Raw genomic sequence first — 21,813 nt, 5'->3', positions numbered from 1 at the left:
TTTCTGGATTAACCTTCCCCAGGACGCTCTTAAATATATAAACGCCAAGACTGCTTAAGCACAGAAATATGTAAAGAGCTATATGACCAAAAGGGACCGAAAATAATAGCTAAATTCATTGAAGGTAAACCTTGCGTGAGGAAGTTGTAACCTTAGTTTCATAATAATCTAAACATTTATAAACGGACAATTTTAGAAAGATATGTTATAAATCATGTCTGAACATACGTAGCATAGCACTGACAACTGAATTGATTATACCCTCAGCAACGTTATCGACACAGTGCTATAAAAATCACAATAATACATTCCAAATTGTATGCGTCCAAAGCGCTTTCTAGATTTACCATATCTGGAACGCTCAAAGCAAATATTTTGAAGCCAAGGATGTTTAAGTACTAATGATGCATTATTACATGCGCATATCAGAGTATATATACAATATACATATGTACATTCTCGGAAAATATCATTATATTTGTACGAACTTTAGAAACAGGATGAAAAGCGCGACTCGCCGAGTTTAGTAGCGAGTACAGATGAATTTCATATTTCCGACAATGCACATATATTGTTTTTATCCTGCAATCTAAACCCGGCACTTTAAGGTTTAGGTGTCTCTGATTTTTCAGAGTTTAATCGCGGACCACGAAGAAGACACTTAAATGAACTACTTTAGTATTACACCAATATAAATATTCACATTACCGTTTGCTCAATATAGAAGCGGAGTATCAGGAGACTTTATTTGTACAAGTGAAATAAAGCAAACATTTATTTGTGTACCTGGTTGGCTGATTGCAGGATAACACGATGTAGAGTAAGCTTTATTAGTAGTTCACAATGGTTGGCTGATTGCAAGATAACACGATGTAGAGTAAGCTTTATTAGTAGTTCACAATGGTTGGCTGATTTCAAGATAACACGATGTAGAGTAAGCTTTATTAGTAGTTCACAATGGTTAGCTGATTGCAGGATAACATATTAGTAGTTCACAATGGTTGGCTGATTGCTGGATAACACGATGTAGACTAAGCTTTATTAGTAGTTCACAATGGTTGGCTGATTGCAGGGATAACATTATGCAGAGTAAGCTTTATTAGTAGTTCACAATGGTTGGCTGATTGCATGATAACACGATGTTTAGTAAGCTTTATGAGTAGTTCACAAATCAAAGTCAACTATATTAACCACCACACTTCAAACAGTTTGCACACTAAAATATTTGTGAGTTACTAAAGTACGTAGAAGAGGTAAGACATCCATTAGAACCAACATTACCAGTCTATTGTGCTTATTCCGTCAACAAGGAGAGAAGTTCAAGCTGCAGTTTTTTCACAGGTATAATTTTATTATGAGTCTATATACAGGAGACATAAAAAAGCAATAGTTTCCCTTTTTAAATCCAATCCATTCATGTTTGGGTTATGTACAATTGTTTTCACAGTTACATGTTTTGATTATTTTGTAATCATAGTAAGCGTTCATCTGATTATTTACTTCTTAGACAATGCATTCATTGCATGTTAAAGTTAAAACATAAGATTTTTCATATTTGATTGTAAATAAATGTTGCTATGAAAAATGAAAGCTAGTTTGTGCTTGAAACAGTTAATAGGACATACTAAATTGTTTTCTGCTTCCGTACTGCAATATAAATAGGTGCGTTTAAAACATTCTAGGAACTAGGAGGCTCCCGACGGCGTGAATAATAAACATTGTCAATCTAACATGCAATTCTTGGAATTATGAGGCTCCCGACAGCCTGAATCTGTTGTAATTATATTTGCTTTGATGCATGATAAATGAACATTTGGTATAATTGATAAATGAACTTTTTGATGATTAACCTTTACAAGCCAGTGTGTTTCAATCGATAGTTATAATTCGTTTATGTTATTTTTGCCTTAAGAAGGAAATAAATCAAACGTAATTTTTTATTCTTAGAATATTTTATTGACAAAACAACACTGATAGTATGACGTGCATAGCTATAAAAATTAGAAGGAAAACAAAAACCAGACCTATGAATTACCTTGGAGTTTGGTATTTTTATAGCTTTTTTTAATGATAGGAATGAACTGACAAGAAAAATAGGTAACAAGAATAAGATATGAAAATAATAAACGAAATAAAACACACACATACACAGAAACAGCCGTCCCCCTCCTCCTCAAAAAGAAGGAAATTCAAATATTAAAACAGCAATAATCAAAACTAAAAGGAGACATACTAGTAGTCAAATCAACAGAGCATCACGGAAGATAGAAACAAAATAAGTATCAATAGCATTTGCTATAAAACAGCAAAGCTTTCAAAACGTTGCAGTCTTTGTCTGTTGATTAGTTTTTATTATTTATTTAATGAAGCATGTGAAAGTTTGATATTTCCTGGAAGGACTGCTTCATGCACTGTCAGTGATAAGTCGTTATTGTTCTACAACTGTTATTACTCTTCAAATCGATGCTGGTCCCACAAAGGTAATCAAATTAATATCATTCTACCGAGAAGAATTGTAAATTTACCACTGACAATGACGACATTATACCATTAGTTCTCTTAGAATGTAACGGATTACTTGTATATCATCCTGGTGTTTCCTCTTCAGAGAATTGCTGTCACGCTGTTTTTAAAGCATGCTCCTTGATATCGAATGTTTTGCTGTTAATGACAATTTATCAGAGGAATACCAATTTGTAATGGTCCATTTAGCACGCTTGGAATAACATTGATCCTGTATTGTATTGTAATCAAAAGGAAGTTTGTAATTGATAACCAAAAGTAAAACGTAGTGTACCAATAAAAAAATAAATGTCACTGATATAATGCGTTAATTCTACTGTTAACTTATGTCAGTTCATTTAATCTATTAATTATTTTATCGGCCATTTTCCGTTACACATACAGGTGTATCAGTCAACACGACCTTTGTAAAGTTAAATCACCAACAATAAATGGGGCCTTAATTTGGATGTGTCTCTTTATTTGTAACTCTTCTGGTCCTTCCCATCTGGTACATATTTTAAATATTGAATAAAAATATCGATAAACTAAATGTTTGCAATTAAAAAAAAACCTTAATAAATTTTTTTGCGTTCGAAACGCCTGTCTGATTTAACTTCATCAGGAACTTGCAAACCAAAAAGGTCGAAACCAGGGATGTTAAAAACTTAAAGACGTCAGAATATATGTGACCAAAAGAGACATAAAAAGAGTATATGTTTAACAGTATTCATTTTCTGGTGTATAGTGGGTTAGCAGAGAAAAAGAAAAAATACCCATTAGAATTGTATGCTAGCTCTTCTTGATTATATTCAACTGCCCGCTTTATCACTCCCTTTTTATATGTTTTTGCATACTCCAAATTTTATTTTTCAAAGTCTTTTGCTGTCGACATATGCGCAAGTTGTTGCGATTACATCTGTTATGATGGAATTTCGTTTTTGTTGGTTTATCTCGTACTTTTTAGGTGGCAATACCTCGATTTATGTTGGTCAGTATAACTTCATTTTTATTTGCCATATGACTCAGTAGAAAAGTATAACAAAAATACCGAACTACAAGGTCAAAAAGGGGAAGTCCACAAAATCAAACGTTATCTATCAAAGGAATATATTCCTGACTTGGTACTGGCATTTTCCGAAGAAAATGGTGGGCTAAACCTGGTTTAATAGTAACTTATATGACAGTAGTTCGATACTCGTCTAGTCTTAGGGAAGAACTGTGGATATAAAATATTTAAGGCTTCAGTTAAAACTTACATATATATGACCAAGGCCGATAAATTCAAATTGATAAAAATACAAAGTGAGAGGCTTATGAAATGTGTCTGTATTCGAGCTATTCTCGGTTATATGATGAAAATTCAGTTTGATTCCCGTAACTCTAGTCTCCAACGTAATTAGCTTTTATCTTCAAAAGAATATGTAATGGGATAAAACTGTTCATGAATTTAACTGTTAGGCTGTAGTTTTATTTAGAAATAATAAAACCAAACATTGAATATTGTAATTAACCCAGTATAATGCAGTTTTCTTTCAGAATAATTACGTAAGAAGTGTGTTGAAGTGCACCAATTTTATAGCGTTTAATTTCACATTTTAACCTAAAATAGCAAATTGTAAGGAACCTTTTATCGGACTATTTCCACTGGTTGCACATGCCAGATGATAATGAAACATTTAAATGGTTCTCGTTTGAAAAATTTGGTTCATTACGCTATATTACGCTGTTTGACTCCATCTATTCCATGCCGCTAAAATCGACTACAAACTTTGTTAACCTTTACACACGATTTCATCTTCACTATTCTTCTATTTGTCATTAAAGCATTAGGAATTATCTTTCCATCACTATTGGATTGAATTGAAGTGAAATCAGTTTTACTTGATTTAAGATTCTATACAGCTAGTTTCCACATTGGCATGCAACTATTACCCATAACGCCTAACAACTGGATAATGTTATCTTTGTCTAAAAACTGTCATTCCAAACATCAATGAACATTATGTATCCAGACCAATAATCAACAATCAGTAAACTTTATGTAACCTCCTTTGATTTATTCAGACAATTAAAATAATGCATAATTTTGTTTAGAATATATCCAATTATACAAATTAAGTTCATAAACCAAAACGGAGCTGTACTGCAATTTCTCCATATTGCTTGTTTCCTAATCAATACTAAACTTGGCTTAGGAATTAGAAATAACTATATAAAGATTCTTTTATGTTATTATGTACGATCGAATTTTTTAATTTTTTCTCTTGATTATCAATCGGGATGAGTCGACAGACACACCAATATACATTAGAGGTATAAGTAGTTTACCGATGTTCAAATATCTTAAATCGATTTAGAAGATACATATAAAGTTTTAAAAAATCCAATTGTATCAGCTCTAAAAGGAGCGTGACCGCATGAGTCGACAGGATAAGCGTCTCTTGCTTTGCATGAATCGCCCACAGATATAGCAGATGAGGAATGATTGCCAATTGGTAAGAAAAAGAGAGAGAAGACACCAAAGTCATAAGTCGAAGAAAGACTAATCACATGACTAAATAAATAAAACACGACAAAAAGAAAACTATCCAGAAAACACAACATAGAAAAATAAAGACTGAGCAAAAACAACCCAACCAGAACCCGGGGATTATCTTAATTGTCAATCGGAAGTGAAAGCAGATTCTGATCCATATGTAGCTTTCATTGTGTTGCTCGTGGCAAGTACAAATATTCCAATGAGAAAGATCAAGCTTTTCAACTTGGGTTGAAATTCCCAATGAAAAATAGACCCCACCTTTTATTCATTAGGATGTCTTCTTTTCAAAGTGTCGAGGGATTATATGGTCTAAACACAAACACTGCTCCACCAAATTGTGAGGGAGAACGACTTCGACACTGTACAAGTTTTACGATAACCATCATGTATTGGTTAACGTGGTGTCTTTCTTTCATGAAGGACTTCTATTTCGTGTCATCTCTCTGTCAACATATAGTTGTTCCGCCTAACAGAAATTCCACTGCAGACTTTGTTATAAACAATACCATAATATCTGTTCCTGTTGGAAGAAATATTCTATACCCTTTATTCCGTAGAAAACAAATCTCGTAATATTTGTTCCAGTGGATATAATAGTACTTATCATATGACTATAAATTTTCTGTTTTCTCATTGGCTAAAAGCATAGGAAATCCTCTTTGATAAAACATTATATTCACCGCGGCAAAAATCACGAGAGGTTAATTTAAGATTTGGAACAGTGTCTGTGTCCATAAATATAGATATTCCAAGGCAACGTCAATGTCGTAGGTTTATGACGTCATGCAAATTCCGTTTTTTTTTCTTTTTCTTCTTGTTTCGGTTTATTTTTTCTCTTTTTCTTGTTTTCGGTGTATTTATATAGTAAGTTTTATTGAAAAAACGAGGCGAAGAATACCAAACGGACATTCAAACTCATAAGTCGAAAATAGACTGACAACGTCATGGCTAAAAAAGAAAAAAGACAAACAGACAAACAACAGTACACAAACTACATAGAAAACCAAAGACTGAGCAACACGAACGTTCAAATTAGCAACTGCAAAAGCAGATGATATATTTAGTATAAAAACAGGGAGCAGTTTTAAAAGTATCTCGAGCAAATACTAGAAAATTGGAGAGGAATAAATAGTCATAAATTAAAACAATGTTGACTTTTGATTTCAGATGATACAATGATTTATCAACCTCAGAGATTTGACATTCACCCTTGAACGTTGACCTCGGTGAATATCATATCTCTTGGGTTGATAAATCATTGTATCAACTTCATCAAAAGTCAATAATTGTATAATAATATCATATGACTGTAAAAATTCTCTTCTCTCATTGGCTAAAAATGTAGGAAATCTTCTTTGATCAAACGTTATATTCACCGCGGGAAAAATCACACGAGAGGTTGATATAAGATTTAGAACAGCTATATAACGTGTACCTATAAATAGTTTTTTAACGTCAATAACGTAGGCCTCATGCGCATTTTCATTGTTCTTCTCCTTTTTTCGATGTCATTTTATTTTAATAATTTTGATTGAATATTTCAATTCAAAGTTTAACAACTGCAAAAGCAGATATTAAAGTAAGTATAAAAGTAGCTGTTAAGCATCTTCAGCAAATACTAGAAATTGGAGATAAAAAAGTAATATAATAAAACAATTGATGACTTTTGCTACAATGATTTATCAACCCCATTGATAAGACATTCAACCTCGGACGTTGGCCGCGGTAAATATCATATCTCTTGGATTGATAAAGCATTGTATCAACCTATTCAAAAGTCAGCAATTGTATCATATTTCTTCTATTTGGAATATATATTAAGAAGAAACTTCTATTGCATGACAACTCACTAGCGACATCCTTTCGCGATGTTAGATCTTTAAATACCAGAATGTCCGACAGACTTATGACTAATGAACTATTTTGTAGATGTGTAAGACTTTTGGTTTTAGAACTCGAGGAGACAAAAAATGGTCTTGTCATAGTTGCAGATATATTGCCTATGGTTCATCTGATAATTTGCAACAATGCAAAGTGCATTGAATTCCCAAATTATGTTATCAATATATCGTCAAAAATTATTGGTTTGCAGCATTCTAAAGTCAATTCTTGTTCATCCGGATTATGTATCATGTATGATTATACCATAACTATTTCTTTTTTTTAATTGATAAATTTGTTGTTAGCGATCACTTTCTAGTAGTTGTATCTAAATGTTGTTATTTTAAACAATCTAATATTGACATGTGTTTTTTGTAGTTTCTTTTGAATTTATTTTACATTATTCTACATTCCAGGAGGTTTTAACTTTATCATTAAAGATTATCCTTTGTAACTATGTTTCCTATGGTTTAAGATTATGCTTCACTTACATGATCTATTTCGTTTTCCTTATCTTCATGTTTTTGTAATAAACAAACAACCAGTGAGCAAATATCAACTATAGAAAAAAAATCTTTATTTACCAAAGGAAGGGATGAGAGATTGACATGTTATAGAATAGGATTTCGTCAGGAATCATTTCATAATTATTGCAATTTCGTAATTCCATCATTTTTTCATAATTACTCTCCTACTGTATGACACTAAATGTGACATGTGTGACACGTAATGAAACTTAAAATCAATAAAATTATACAGATTTATATTCTTATTTCACACAATTTCTGAAACTTAATAATGTTAATAATGTTAATTGTGAATGTACCATTATTTCTGAAATTTTCCTCATTGTTGTTATGAAGTTTGTATGTCAATCTGGTGTGTTTCTACTAGTTGTAATAAATAACAATAAATAAAAAGGCATGGGTACTGAGGGCCTCGTGAATATAAATTGGTGTTTAGATTTAATGAACGTTTTGCATCTTACCTGCTGAACTTTCCTCCTTTTTGGCTATTATCAGATATCAGACTTTATATCTTTGATTACAATCTTTAAAAACTTATTTGGAAAAAAGCAACCTGATACTTCAAAAACAATTCTCAATCCCTGGATGGTGACATACTTAATGTTAATGTATTGTACCGAATATTGGTATCAAGTATCTTTTTAATGAAAACGTAAGAGGATATCTAGAGGCAACACAGAAAAACAATAATTCGAAAAAAAATAACCGAATAAAAAAAATTACAGCTAAACAAAAAACATCCTTTTTTCCTTGTATTTACATTTTTGTCGATTGCAATATAGTTTAATCTAGTTTATTATTAATATAAGACGTTACAAATGTATGTTTCAAAAAGGACATGTCTAATTAGCTTAACATAGCATTTGTCCTTTGTATGGCACCGAAAGCACACGTGATAGACCGAACGAGATAGGTGAGCTCTGACAAATCCTCGTGACATTGACAGCAAACAGAAAAATTCTTCTGTTCTTGTCAAATATTTATCGATACGCATATTATTAATTGTATATAATTACATCATTTATGTCTTATGATTTGAGTGATCAAGAAAAAAGTCGTAAGATACAAAAAAGAGAATCAGTTCTCATAAGTCATACTTCTATATATATTTTATATGTGTTACATGTATTCAACTTTGCAGAATTAAATAACTTCAGCACAAAGTGTCACTGGTGAAAATTCTTCAAAAGCCAGTTTCATGCTTATTAAAGTATTGGCAGTTTTCATGACTCATATTTAAAAAGTGTTAGAACAACAAAGGACAAAATATTCGATAACACTTATAGTTTGCTTCCACTAACACAGCATGGTTTATGATTTAGAAAAACAACATGAGTTCAGTGGGCCCTCACCATGAAAGGATTCGTACGGTATAATTTTCCTCCTTCCTTCGGAATGAGGTATGATATCTGACATGTTGCTTTTCTTTATAACAGCATTCTTTATACTTTCTCTGTTCTTATTCTTATTCTTATTTTTATTCTTATTCTTATTTTTATTCTTATTCATTTTGTATTGTTATTGTTATTATTTTTCTTATTCATATAATTAATCTGATTATTTCATTTTGATTATTTTTATCATTATTATAATTATTTCCATTATTTATTTCGATTGCTTTTACGACTAACGTTGGTGTTACTTTCGTTCAAGACGAATAAACAATGCTGGTGAATTTTGAACATAAAAGCTTTGGCCTGTACTGTTCTCCTTTTTGTCGTTATAACAATTCTTCTCCACATTCATTCTACAGGAAACTCTTATTATTCAGTGAAATTCTTTCATCGAATATAAATTATCATTTATCTATGATAATTTCCTCGCTCGTTTCGTCAATCGTTAGTTTCCTCGCTCGTTTCGTCTATCGTTAGTTTCCTTAGTTTCCTCGTTTGTTTCGTCTATCGGTATTTTTAGCAACTCTCAGTATTCATTACATAAATTTCATTTGTTGTATTCACAAAACTCGTAAAAAGGAGTGCTTCATAAGTATAATGATGCCTTTTGAAACATTCTCTGAAATTTTGCAACTCCCATTTAAATCATAGGACATCAGTGTTTTTCTTTGACTAACTAAGAATGCAGTCGCCGTTAGTGTGCGGATAGAAATCATTGCTTTTTTGTTATATTTATGCTCCTTATGTTTGTTAACATCCTTTCTGGGTGGTAGTTGGTGCATTTGTCGTTAGCAATTTATGTCTTGTTTCGGAAGTCTCACGTTATCTATATAAATCGAACAACTCGATTTTTTTCTAGTAATATTTGGTATTTCTGGATGCTCTTGGGATCAACAGATACACAGCAATTTGATTCTGTTTTGCTGTGGTTGTATTTGCTGCTTATGAACATCATTCGATCTACAATTCCAACAACTGCATTTCAAGTTGGTGACGTTTCTCCTGAACTCTCGTGAGGTTTATATAATTCTACAGATTGTACACGTTAGACAATAATAGATTATGTATCACGTCGTGATCGTCTGTTGAAAGTTATTCTATCAATAATTTGTATTATTGTATTCCAAACTTATTTCGTAATATTTTCCCCAAATTGTAGTTTCTTGTATTAGGTTATATTTTTACAGTAAAAATTAAATATGTTAAAAATACGTATAGTAGAAATGATACAAGCATCAATGATACTTAACAGTTCGTTGAACATTAATCCAATCAGTTCAAACAATAAGACAATTTGGGTTCAGGTTTAAACAAGACAATTTGGGTTCAGGTTCAAACAATAAGACAATCTGGGTTCAAACAACGTGAGGTAAATGTCCACATTAAAGACCAGGCAATAACAAATTAATTATTGTACGATTTTACCAAAAAGTGAGCTTATTTATATCTCCGCGCCGATTTAAGATCTAACTGGAAATATTTTGTCATTATTGCATTTGAATAACACTTTGATAGAGCATGAACAATACACATTAAGTGAAAAGATATCAAAATTCATCATCACATGAAGACCAAAAGCACAATATGTTGATGGAATATTGTCAAATGTTAGTTTTCTAAATATTTATAAATGATATGCTTTCAAGCAATGTAAATATATTCTTTATAAAATATCAAAGTGATTCGATCATTTTGTCGTTTTCTGGGAAGTGATTAATTTATTGGCAGTAACTATTCTTCCTGCTAGCCGGGAAAATGGGAGAACATGTCTATTCTTCCGACCATCAAGATTATCGACACTATCGATGGATATGCAGCAAAGACACTTTTGAATTAAAATCACTTGGCAAAAAAATTGTGCAAAAAGAGTTTCCATTCACTAAAATAAATCAAAATGCACATGAATTTACCTCATATTATATAGACTTTTTTTCTTGCTTCTAAGGGAATTGGGGCCAAAAATGTCTCTTTTCTTTTTATGTTCTACCTATGAATTTCATGCAAAGTTAGGAGTCGGGCCTGTGAATAATGGTTTCAATGGACATCTATGATTCCTAAAGAAGATCATGAATTTAATATTTCCTTAAAGTTTGGTTCCAATAAAGTCGTCAAATGATTTTGCACATTTTTTTTAAACACATAGAATATAAAAGAAAAGGGTAGGCACATGAAAACCGACCCCTAATAAGATGGTGTTTATAATAGCAAAAACATGATATTTTTTATTGAAAAAATATTAAACTGAATAAAATAAAAAGGGGGTTTATAACCCAAGCCTGGTATACTAATCACAGCCTAGGCATATCAGTGCATGTTCATAGATCTCAGTTGTAGAAGAACTTACAAATCATGCATCCAAGTATATTTGATTTAGTCATCTCTTTGTGAATTGTTTATATGCAAATTGCCTCTTACCATTGATGCAGGTAAAAGTAATGGGGTAAACCTGCAATTTCAGTTTGATTTCACGCTTTATTCCTCTCAGTTTACACACGTTTTGAATTTTCCTTGGAGTTCGGTATTTTTGTTATTTTACTTTTTGTTCTGAAGACTGTTTTATAGGACATCTTTAAATATCAAACACGATCTTCAATTCTAAAAACATCCATTGTATATGCTCGTTTGCAATCCGTCATCTCATTCGGGACACTTTCCGCGCCACATGACGCTGCTGCTGATGCGCAACGAATGGTCGGAAAAATAGAAGTCTTTACCTATTCTTTCTGCGAGGCGTAAAAAAAGACACTCTGTTATTCATATTTAGATAAGAAATGTGAATGGTAATTCAGAAAAACTCCAAAATGTTCCAAACACCCTTGATTTAAAGCTGTAAACTTATTCAGCATAGTATAATATCTTCTTATTGATACGATATCAAGAACTTGGGTTTCCCATGAGGATTTAGTTGATAGATGGTTGCTGCCTAAAAGAAAGCTGATGAACATGCTTTTTTTATGTAAATTTGAAATCCTTTATTGTCGAAAGTTTTATGGACCCGCCCAAATTTGGTTGACCGTTACGCAAAAGTGTGACAGATAAGATTATGGATATGCTCAATTCGTAGTAGTCAAAATCCTGTTTTTCATTCACCAATTTTGATTATTTCGAAAGGCGATTCACAACCTGATTTTTGTTTGTAAAGTGAAACAACGAGGGTTTCAAAAGTAAAACAGAAACTAAGTACTCTACCAATGCACCAGAGTTTTTACTCAGTTTCGATCAGTGTCCTGCCTTGCATTTTGTGCAGTTGTCTTTTCGTTTTAATTTTTAATCGTGTAGTTTCTGCCTACTTTGACTTTAATCAAGTCCACAATGCTCTTCAGTTTCGTACTTTATTTTGCCTTTTAACTTATTAAAATCTAGCATCACTGATGAGTTTTCTGTAGTCGAAACGTGTGTCTGGCGTACAAAATTATAAGCCTGGTATCTATGATGAGTTTATTTACTTAATGTTTGTTTTCAGTTCTTTCAATCGTATATCTATTTCTATTTTTCAAAGGAACATCTTGATATTGCAGAAAAGTCTTCTCATTTACTGTTGAAACTGGTCGTTTAAAAAAATTTCAAATTAATTTCTAGTTCTAGAAAAAGTTTTAATCAGATACCAATGGAGCACACATCACTGACAATTGTCTACTACTACCTAAATAATCATATAAACTGACAACGGTTCTCCTACCTAATTGATCATATAAATTGACAACGGTCCTCTACTACCTGAAAAATCATATAAAATGACAACGGTCCTCCTACCTAATTAATCATATAAACTGACAACGGTCCTCTACTATACCTAAATAATCATATAAACTGACATCGGTCCTCTACTACCTAAATAAACATATAAACTGACAACGGTCCTCTACTATACCTAAATAATCATATAAACTGACATAGGTCCTCTACTACGTAAAAATCATTTAAACTGACAACGGGCTACTACCTTAATAATCATATAAACTGACAACGGTCCTCTATTACCTCAATAGTCATATAAACGTGTAGAAATTGACCTGTGATTCATAAACTGAAAATGGTTTACTAGTACCTAAATAATCATATAAACTGACAACGTTCCTCTACTACCTAAATAATCATAAAAACGTGTAGAAATTCACCTTCTTCTAAAGCATTGTATGGAAATTTTATTACCCATAGAATGAACTATTCTTATATTCCGTCCAGAATATTTCTCATGAAACCTAAGATACTGGAGTGATGATTACCGTTCCCAAGGAGAAAGCATTGGTATTTTAAGTACGTTTATTATACATCACTGAATCTAATGTTTCCTATGATTTCTGTCAATTGATTAGTTCTGTGTAATAAAATATTTATTTTCTCTTTTGTTCACTTGATTCCACCGAATATTAATCATTAAAAGAAATCTTTGCAATACTGTTCTTGTTTTATAAATCTTTCTTTGATTTTATTACTTAAAAGTGTACGATTGAAAAAGGGTTGACAACCATATAACATGACTAAAACAAATGATAAATCTGTGCAATATTAAAAACCATTCTTTTGTCGTTAGACTTTAGGATGTATATCACTAAAAAGTGTTCGACTTGAACTGATTATTATAGTCATAGTCAGTTTGAAGGAATTACAAATGATCAAAGCTCTTTAATATCAAAATGTATTCCAAATATCATTTCTTGAATAGTAACAGAGCCCCTATATACGATAAGGTAAATCGCAATGTGCAAAATAAATAACACAATACCAGAACGTAAAATGAATAAAAATAATGGCGCAACAAAAACAACAAACAGTGCCGGAAACTAAACTCACTCCAACTAAACTAATAGTGATATCAGCTGGTCTAGAAGGCATGTGCATAGTAACAGAGGAAGATGTCAATCAAATCAAGACATAATACCATTCCAATTAAAATGTCACTTTAGGGAAAATTAATGTTGTTGTTTACGAAAGTTACAATCTTTGGACTGTATATATAACATTACTGAACAAATCCCTCAGTCTAGACATTTTGTGAATAAATTTAACAAAAAATTCTTCTTTTTTACCAGCATCATTTAAAAAAGAAAAAAATTAACAAGCAAAAAAGAGAAGAAACACACATACAAACAAGGCGTAATGAATATGTAAAACAAGCAAATATGCAATAGCAAAAAGTAAATAAATTAAAAATACCGAACTTTAAGGAAAATTCAAACGGAAAGTCCCTTATCAAATGGCAAAATCAAAAGCTCAAACACATGTAACGAATTGAAAACAACTGTCATATTCCTGACTTAGAACAGACATTTCCTTATGTAGAAAATGGCGGATTAAACCTGGTTTTATAGCTAGCCAAATTTCTCACTTGTATGACAGTCATATAGCATTCCATTATATTGACAACAAAATAAATATACAAAGAATCTAAACAGAATAAAAAACCGCTGAAAAAAAACAAATATAGTTTTAGTGGGTAATACATACATAGCAGGATTCGTTTACGCTATCGGCGCATTCCGTTTTGCTCCTTTTGTAGTTTATGTCATTCCATCATTATTTGTTTGTTAAGTTGATTTGCCTTCTTAATGGACTGAAAATCGGTAAATAATTGTGCCTTAATTTAACAATATTACTATTAATTCTGCTTGCAAGATAATATTGTAAGTAAAGCCATAAGTTTCAAATCTTTTTCAGGGCTCAATAGCCCAAATAAAATCACAATAGATACCAGGATTGTAACAGTGAACGTCAAACAAGCGTTTTGTCTACACAAGACTCGAATAAAAAAAAATACCAGGATTGTAACAGTGAACGTCAATCAAGCGTTTTGTCTACACAAGACTCGAATAACAAAAAATACCAGGATTGTAACAGTTAACGTCAATCAAACGTTTTGTCTACACAAGACTCGAATAATAAAAAATACCAGGATTGTAACAGTGAACGTCAATCAAGCGTTTTGTCTACACAAGACTCGAATAAGAAAAATTACCAGGATTGTAACAGTGAACGTCAATCAAGCGTTTTGTCTACACAAGACTCGAATAATAAAAAATACCAGGATTGTAACAGTGAACGTCAATCAAGCGTTTTGTCTACATAAGACTCGTATAATAAAAAATACCAGGATTGTAACAGTGAACGTCAAACAAGCGTTTTGTCTACACAAGACTCGAATAAAAAAAATACCAGGATTGTAACAGTGAACGTCAATCAAGCGTTTTGTCTACACAAGACTCGAATAATAAAAAAATACCAGGATTGTAACAGTGAACGTCAATCAAACGTTTTGTCTACACAAGACTCGAATAAGAAAAATACCAGGATTGTAACAGTGAACGTCAATCAAGCGTTTTGTCTACACAAGACTCGAATAAGAAAAATTACCAGGATTGTAAGAGTGAACGTCAATCAAGCGTTTTGTCTACACAAGACTCGAATAATAAAAAATACCAGGATTGTAACAGTGAACGTCAAACAAGCGTTTTGTTAACACAAGACTCGAATAAAAAAAGAATACCAGGATTGTAACAGTGAACGTCAATCAAGCGTTTTGTGTACACAAGACTCAAATCAGAAAAATACCAGGATTCTAACAGTAACGGCCAACCAAGCGTTTTGTCTACACAAGACTCGAATAATAAAAAATACCAGGATCGTAACAGTGAACGTCAATCAAGCGTGTTGTCTACACAAGACTCGAATAATAAAAAATACCAGGATTGTAACAGTGAACGTCAAACAAGCGTTTTGTCTACACAAGACTCGAATAATAAAAAATACCAGGATTGTAACAGTGAACGTCAAACAAGCGTTTTGTCTACACAAGACTCGAATAATAAAAAATACCAGGATTGTAACAGTGAACGTCAATCAAGCGTTTTGTCTACACAAGGCTCGAATAATAAAAAATACCAGGATTGTTACAGTGAACGACAAACAAGCGTTTTGTCTACACAAGACTCGAATAATAAAAAATACCAGGATTGTAACAGTGAACGTCAAACAAGCGTTTTGTCTACACAAGACTCGAATAATAAAAAATACCAGGATTGTAACAGTGAACGTCAATCAAGCTTTTTGTCTACACAAGACTCGAATAAGAAAAATTACCAGGTTTGTAACAGTGAACGTCAATCAAGCGTTTTGTCTACACAAGACTCGAATAATAAAAAATACCAGGATTGTAACAGTGAACGTCAAACAAGCGTTTTGTTTACACAAGACTCGAATAAAAAAAGAATACCAGGATTGTAACAGTGAACGTCAATCAAGCGTTTTGTGTACACAAGACTCAAATCAGAAAAATACCAGGATTGTAACAGTAACGGCCAACCAAGCGTTTTGTCTACACAAGACTCGAATAATAAAAAATACCAGGATCGTAACAGTGAACGTCAATCAAGCGTGTTGTCTACACAAGACTCGAATAATAAAAAATACCAGGATTGTAACAGTGAACGTCAAACAAGCGTTTTGTCTACACAAGACTCGAATAATAAAAAATACCAGGATTGTAACAGTGAACGTCAATCAAGCGTTTTGTCTACACAAGACTCGAATCAGAAAAATACCAGGATTGTAACAGTAACAGCCAATCAAGCGTTTTGTCTACACAAGACTCGAATAATAAAAAATACCAGGATTGTAACAGTGAACGTCAATCAAGCTTTTTGTCTACACAAGACTCGATAATAAAAAATACCAGGATTGTAACAGTGAACGTCAATCAAGCGTTTTGTCTACACAAGACTCGAATAATAAAAAATACCAGGATTGTTACAGTGAACGACAAACAAGCGTTTTGTCTACACAAGACTCGAATAATAAAAAATACCAGGATTGTAACAGTGAACGTCAAACAAGCGTTTTGTCTACACAAGACTCGAATAATAAAAAATACCAGGATTGTAACAGTGAACGTCAATCAAGCTTTTTGTCTACACAAGACTCGATAATAAAAAATACCAGGATTGTAACAGTGAACGACAATCAAGCGTTTTGTCTACACAAGATTCGAATAAAAACAAATACCAGGATTGTAACAGTGAACGTCAAACATGTGTTTTGTCTACACAAGACTCGAATAATAAAAAATACCAGGATTGTAACAGTGAACGTCAATCAAGCGTTTTGTCTACACAAGACTGGAATAATAAAAAATACCAGGATTGTAACAGTGAACGTCAAACAAGCGTTTTGTCTACACAAGATTCGAATAAAAAAAAATACCAGGATTGTAACAGTGAACGTCAAACAAGCGTTTTGTCTACACAAGACTCGAATAATAAAAAATACCAGGATTGTAACAGTGAACGTCAATCAAGCGATTTGTGTACACAAGACTCGAATCAGAAAAATACCAGGATTGTAACAGTAACAGCCAATCAAGCGTTTTGTCTACACAAGACTCGAATAATAAAAAATACCAGGATTGTAACAGTGAACGTCAATCAAGCGTTTTGTCTACACAAGACTCGAATAATAAAAAATACCAGGATTGTTACAGTGAACGACAAACAAGCGTTTTGTCTACACAAGACTCGAATAATAAAAAATACCAGGATTGTAACAGTGAACGTCAAACAAGCGTTTTGTCTACACAAGACTCGAATGATAAAAAATACCAGGATTGTAACAGTGAACGTCAAAGAAGCGTTTTGTCTACACAAGACTCGAATCAGAAAAATACCAGGATTGTAACAGTAACAGCCAATCAAGCGTTTTGTCTACACAAGACTCGAATAATAAAAAATACCAGGATTGTAACAGTGAACGTCAATCAAGCTTTTTGTCTACACAAGACTCGATAATAAAAAATACCAGGATTGTAACAGTGAACGTCAATCAAGCGTTTTGTCTACACAAGACTCGAATAATAAAAAATACCAGGATTGTTACAGTGAACGACAAACAAGCGTTTTGTCTACACAAGACTCGAATAATAAAAAATACCAGGATTGTAACAGTGAACGTCAAACAAGCGTTTTGTCTACACAAGACTCGAATAATAAAAAATACCAGGATTGTAACAGTGAACGTCAATCAAGCTTTTTGTCTACACAAGACTCGATAATAAAAAATACCAGGATTGTAACAGTGAACGACAATCAAGCGTTTTGTCTACACAAGATTCGAATAAAAACAAATACCAGGATTGTAACAGTGAACGTCAAACATGTGTTTTGTCTACACAAGACTCGAATAATAAAAAATACCAGGATTGTAACAGTGAACGTCAATCAAGCGTTTTGTCTACACAAGACTCGAATAATAAAAAATACCAGGATTGTAACAGTGAACGTCAAACAAGCGTTTTGTCTACACAAGATTCGAATAAAAAAAAATACCAGGATTGTAACAGTGAACGTCAAACAAGCGTTTTGTCTACACAAGACTCGAATAATAAAAAATACTAGGATTGTAACAGTGAACGTCAATCAAGCGATTTGTGTACACAAGACTCGAATCAGAAAAATACCAGGATTGTAACAGTAACAGCCAATCAAGCGTTTTGTCTACACAAGACTCGAATAATAAAAAATACCAGGATTGTAACAGTGAACGTCAATCAAGCGTTTTGTCTACACAAGACTCGAATAATAAAAAATACCAGGATTGTTACAGTGAACGACAAACAAGCGTTTTGTCTACACAAGACTCGAATGATAAAAAATACCAGGATTGTAACAGTGAACGTCAAACAAGCGTTTTGTCTACACAAGACTCGAATAATAAAAAATACCAGGATTGTAACAGTGAACGTCAATCAAGCGTTTTGTCTACACAAGACTCGAATAATAAAAAATACCAGGATTGTAACAGTGAACGTCAAACAAGCGTTTTGTCTACACAAGACTCGAATAATAAAAAAATACCAGGATTGTAACAGTGAACGTCAATCAAGCGTTTTGTCTACACAAGACTCGAATAATAAAAAATACCAGGATTGTAACAGTGAACGTCAAACAAGCGTTTTGTCTACACAAGATTCGAATAAAAACAAATACCAGGATTGTAACAGTGAACGTCAAACAAGCGTTTTGTCTACACAAGATTCGAATAAAAACAAATACCAGGATTGTAACAGTGAACGTCAATCAAGCGTTTTGTCTACACAAGACTCGAATAATAAAAATACCAGGATTGTAACAGTGAACGTCAATCAAGCGTTTTGTGTACACAAGACTCGAATCAGAAAATTACCAGGATTGTAACAGTAACAGCCAATCAAGCGTTTTGTCTACACAAGACTCGAATAATAAAAAATACCAGGATTGTAACAGTGAACGTCAATCAAGTGTTTTGTCTACACAAGACTCGAATAGTAAATTATAAAGCCTAACACATATGTTATACCTTAGCATACTAGCTTTTGCAAAAATAATATTTTTTTTGTTTTTAAATCCATGGATTTTAACGTTTTAATCCCTCGAACCTTACCCTATTGGTCTATTGCACTTTATCGTGATATACCATCGTACTTTAGAAAACAAACAACCATCGCACTTTAGCGCGAGACACCATCGTACTTTAGCGTAGACCATCGCACTTTAGCGTGACCATCGCACTTTAGAGTACCATCGCACTTTAGAGTACCATCGCACTTTAGAGTCCTACATATACATGCGAGTTTTGTTTCCCATTAAGTATGATCCAACGTGATTTCAAATTTCAATCTGTTCACTTTGTTTGTTTTCGCAATATGAATGAAAATACAATTTAGAAATATGATATTGTGTGTAATTTGTTAGATATCGTTTTTATGGTAATGCAACTTACTAGATAATAATTTTATTATAAATCTTAAAAATGTTTCTGCTGAATTTGTTCCATTAGTATTAGATATGTTGTTGTTCTGCTTTTCATCAGTTATTGCTGGTTGATTGTAAAGATACATCAAAATTTGTAAAACATTACATTATAATAGAAGCTGTCATCCAAGTTAACAACAAGTTAATTTTCCATTACACAAGTCCAAACGGTTTATTTTCTATTTTGTGTTTGTATTTTTCGTACGAGCAACAATAAAAGAAATGTTCATCGTTACGTTAGCAAGTTATATTTTCAGCCATTAAAAATCATACATTAAAATATTTTTGTCTTTTGAAGGACAAGAGCATCAAAAGGGTAGGAAGGGGTAATAAAAAATTTGCCTTTTAATTTTTGACATGTTTTACTGTAATATTTTGCTTCTTTGTATTGAACGTTTTACTGTAATAATTTGTTACTTTGAAATGAAACCTTCAGATTGATTTCTGTATAGAATTTCCATTAAAGTGTAGTATTGTTTTCCTAAATAGCGAAATTTAAACATTTCTTGAATATCACTTATATATCAAACATTCTTAATAAAAAGTTTTTGCCTATTATATATCTGTTTGAATGTGCCTATAACATGCAATAAAGTAATAGATTTCACAAATCACCAATAACGCTAAAGTATTTATTTTTAACACTTTCAAAATCGTTTTAAATTTGAGAAAATAAACAATTTGAAAGTTGAAAAACAATAACACTGTTTAGTACGTAGTTCATTGCTAAATAAAAATGAATTTGACAGAATAAATTCCATTTTCAATGGAACACAATTATGGTGTTTTCTCTGAATTGTAACATGGATTGTGTGTTTTTGTTCTAAGTGGATATTTGTTTTATTTTTTCCGAAATTCTGTTTTTGAGGTAACCCTTTCAAAATGTTATGTCTCATCGTATATATAGTATAAGTGATTTTTTATATTATATCTTTAATAAAATGAAATTTACATCACTAAGATATTCAAGATCTCGTATTTGAAAAGTGAATGAGACATTCAATAGCACTACTTACTACTTGTATCAATTGCAACCCATTAAAAATTAACTCGGTGTGATAAGAAACATATTGTGATAGCATTGAATTGTATCGTGAACATATATGCTGTAAAGAAATAAGTAGCTTACCCTTTGGTCTGAGATTCTTATAGCTTCGTATATCTTCCATATCATCTCAGGACCACAGCTTCCTACCTGTCGTCCTATTTGGAAATATCGTGTTATAGGATTGTTGTCCTCAGCATAAATTGACTGTTTGATGATAGAAAACATATCCATTCTGCAAAAGGGTGTGGCACATTTTATTTTACAACACAGACTTCTTTTCTCATCTTCTCGGATTGTTTCTTGAGAATTATTTTCCAAGTCAACCATATAAAGCTATTTCCGTTTTAAACATAGAAACTCAATTGAACACCTCTGTTTAAGAAGTTTAAAAATCCAATAAAATCACGTGAAATCCTTTGTACATAAAATTTCAGATGAAACAAGAAGAATTAGAAGTTATAATTCAACATTGAATACAATGCTAACATTTACGTAGCAGAGAAGTGAATGAGATATCGGATTTGTTCCCGTCGGTAATGACAGTCACGTCAATCAAGGTATCTGTCATACCATACAATTACAAATAATTGCTTAATTTGGATTCAGGTGTCTTAGAAAGGCACCGCTTTATTAGGATTCGTTCAAAACAATATATTTATGCGATGATATCATGTTTTGTTAATATGTATCTACTTGATTTTCGTAGTAATTATGGAAGATGTGCAACCATAGAAAGGATAAAATCCATTTACGTTGAAGTTCGTCTGATGTATCGTATTCAAATGACAGAATATGTTTCCCAATATTTTCATGTTATGTGTTGTGATTTTAAATGAAGATATCTCATTACAAAATATCTTAAATGATGAATACGCGTTTGCTGCTATCAACAATTTTTCCAATACTGGAAACGAAAGACTTTAAAATCAACATTTGAGAGGAAGAACAAAGACTTAGGCTTGAATTGATATGTCTGAGTGGAGACACATGTTTCCTTTTACACTATCTTCTTTCATGTAATAACTGTGACTCGATGTGAAGTGATAGAGTACGGAGCAAGGCGACTCGGTATGTAGCGATTTAACACACACCAAAGGCGACTCGGTGTATGGCGACACAGAACAACTTTATGTATGTCGAT

General features: G+C 32.3%; 1 protein-coding gene across 1 annotated transcript in view; it reads right to left on the bottom strand.

Annotated features, from left to right (window-relative positions):
* The window catches only part of LOC127736973 (SCY1-like protein 2), a 98,361-nt gene extending 76,942 nt beyond the window's left edge, over positions 1–21,419 (bottom strand). The window contains exon 1 of the mRNA XM_052247535.1: positions 20,754–21,419. Coding sequence (XP_052103495.1) covers positions 20,754–20,999 — 246 coding nt within the window. The 5' untranslated portion in view covers positions 21,000–21,419. The remainder of the gene's footprint in view (positions 1–20,753) is intronic.
* Between the last annotated feature and the right edge of the window lie 394 nt (positions 21,420–21,813).

This window comes from Mytilus californianus, unplaced genomic scaffold (assembly GCF_021869535.1).
Source record: "Mytilus californianus isolate M0D057914Y unplaced genomic scaffold, xbMytCali1.0.p SCAF_1, whole genome shotgun sequence".
Taxonomy (NCBI): Eukaryota; Metazoa; Mollusca; class Bivalvia; order Mytilida; family Mytilidae; genus Mytilus; species Mytilus californianus.
This window is presented reverse-complemented; position numbering and strand designations above follow the sequence as displayed.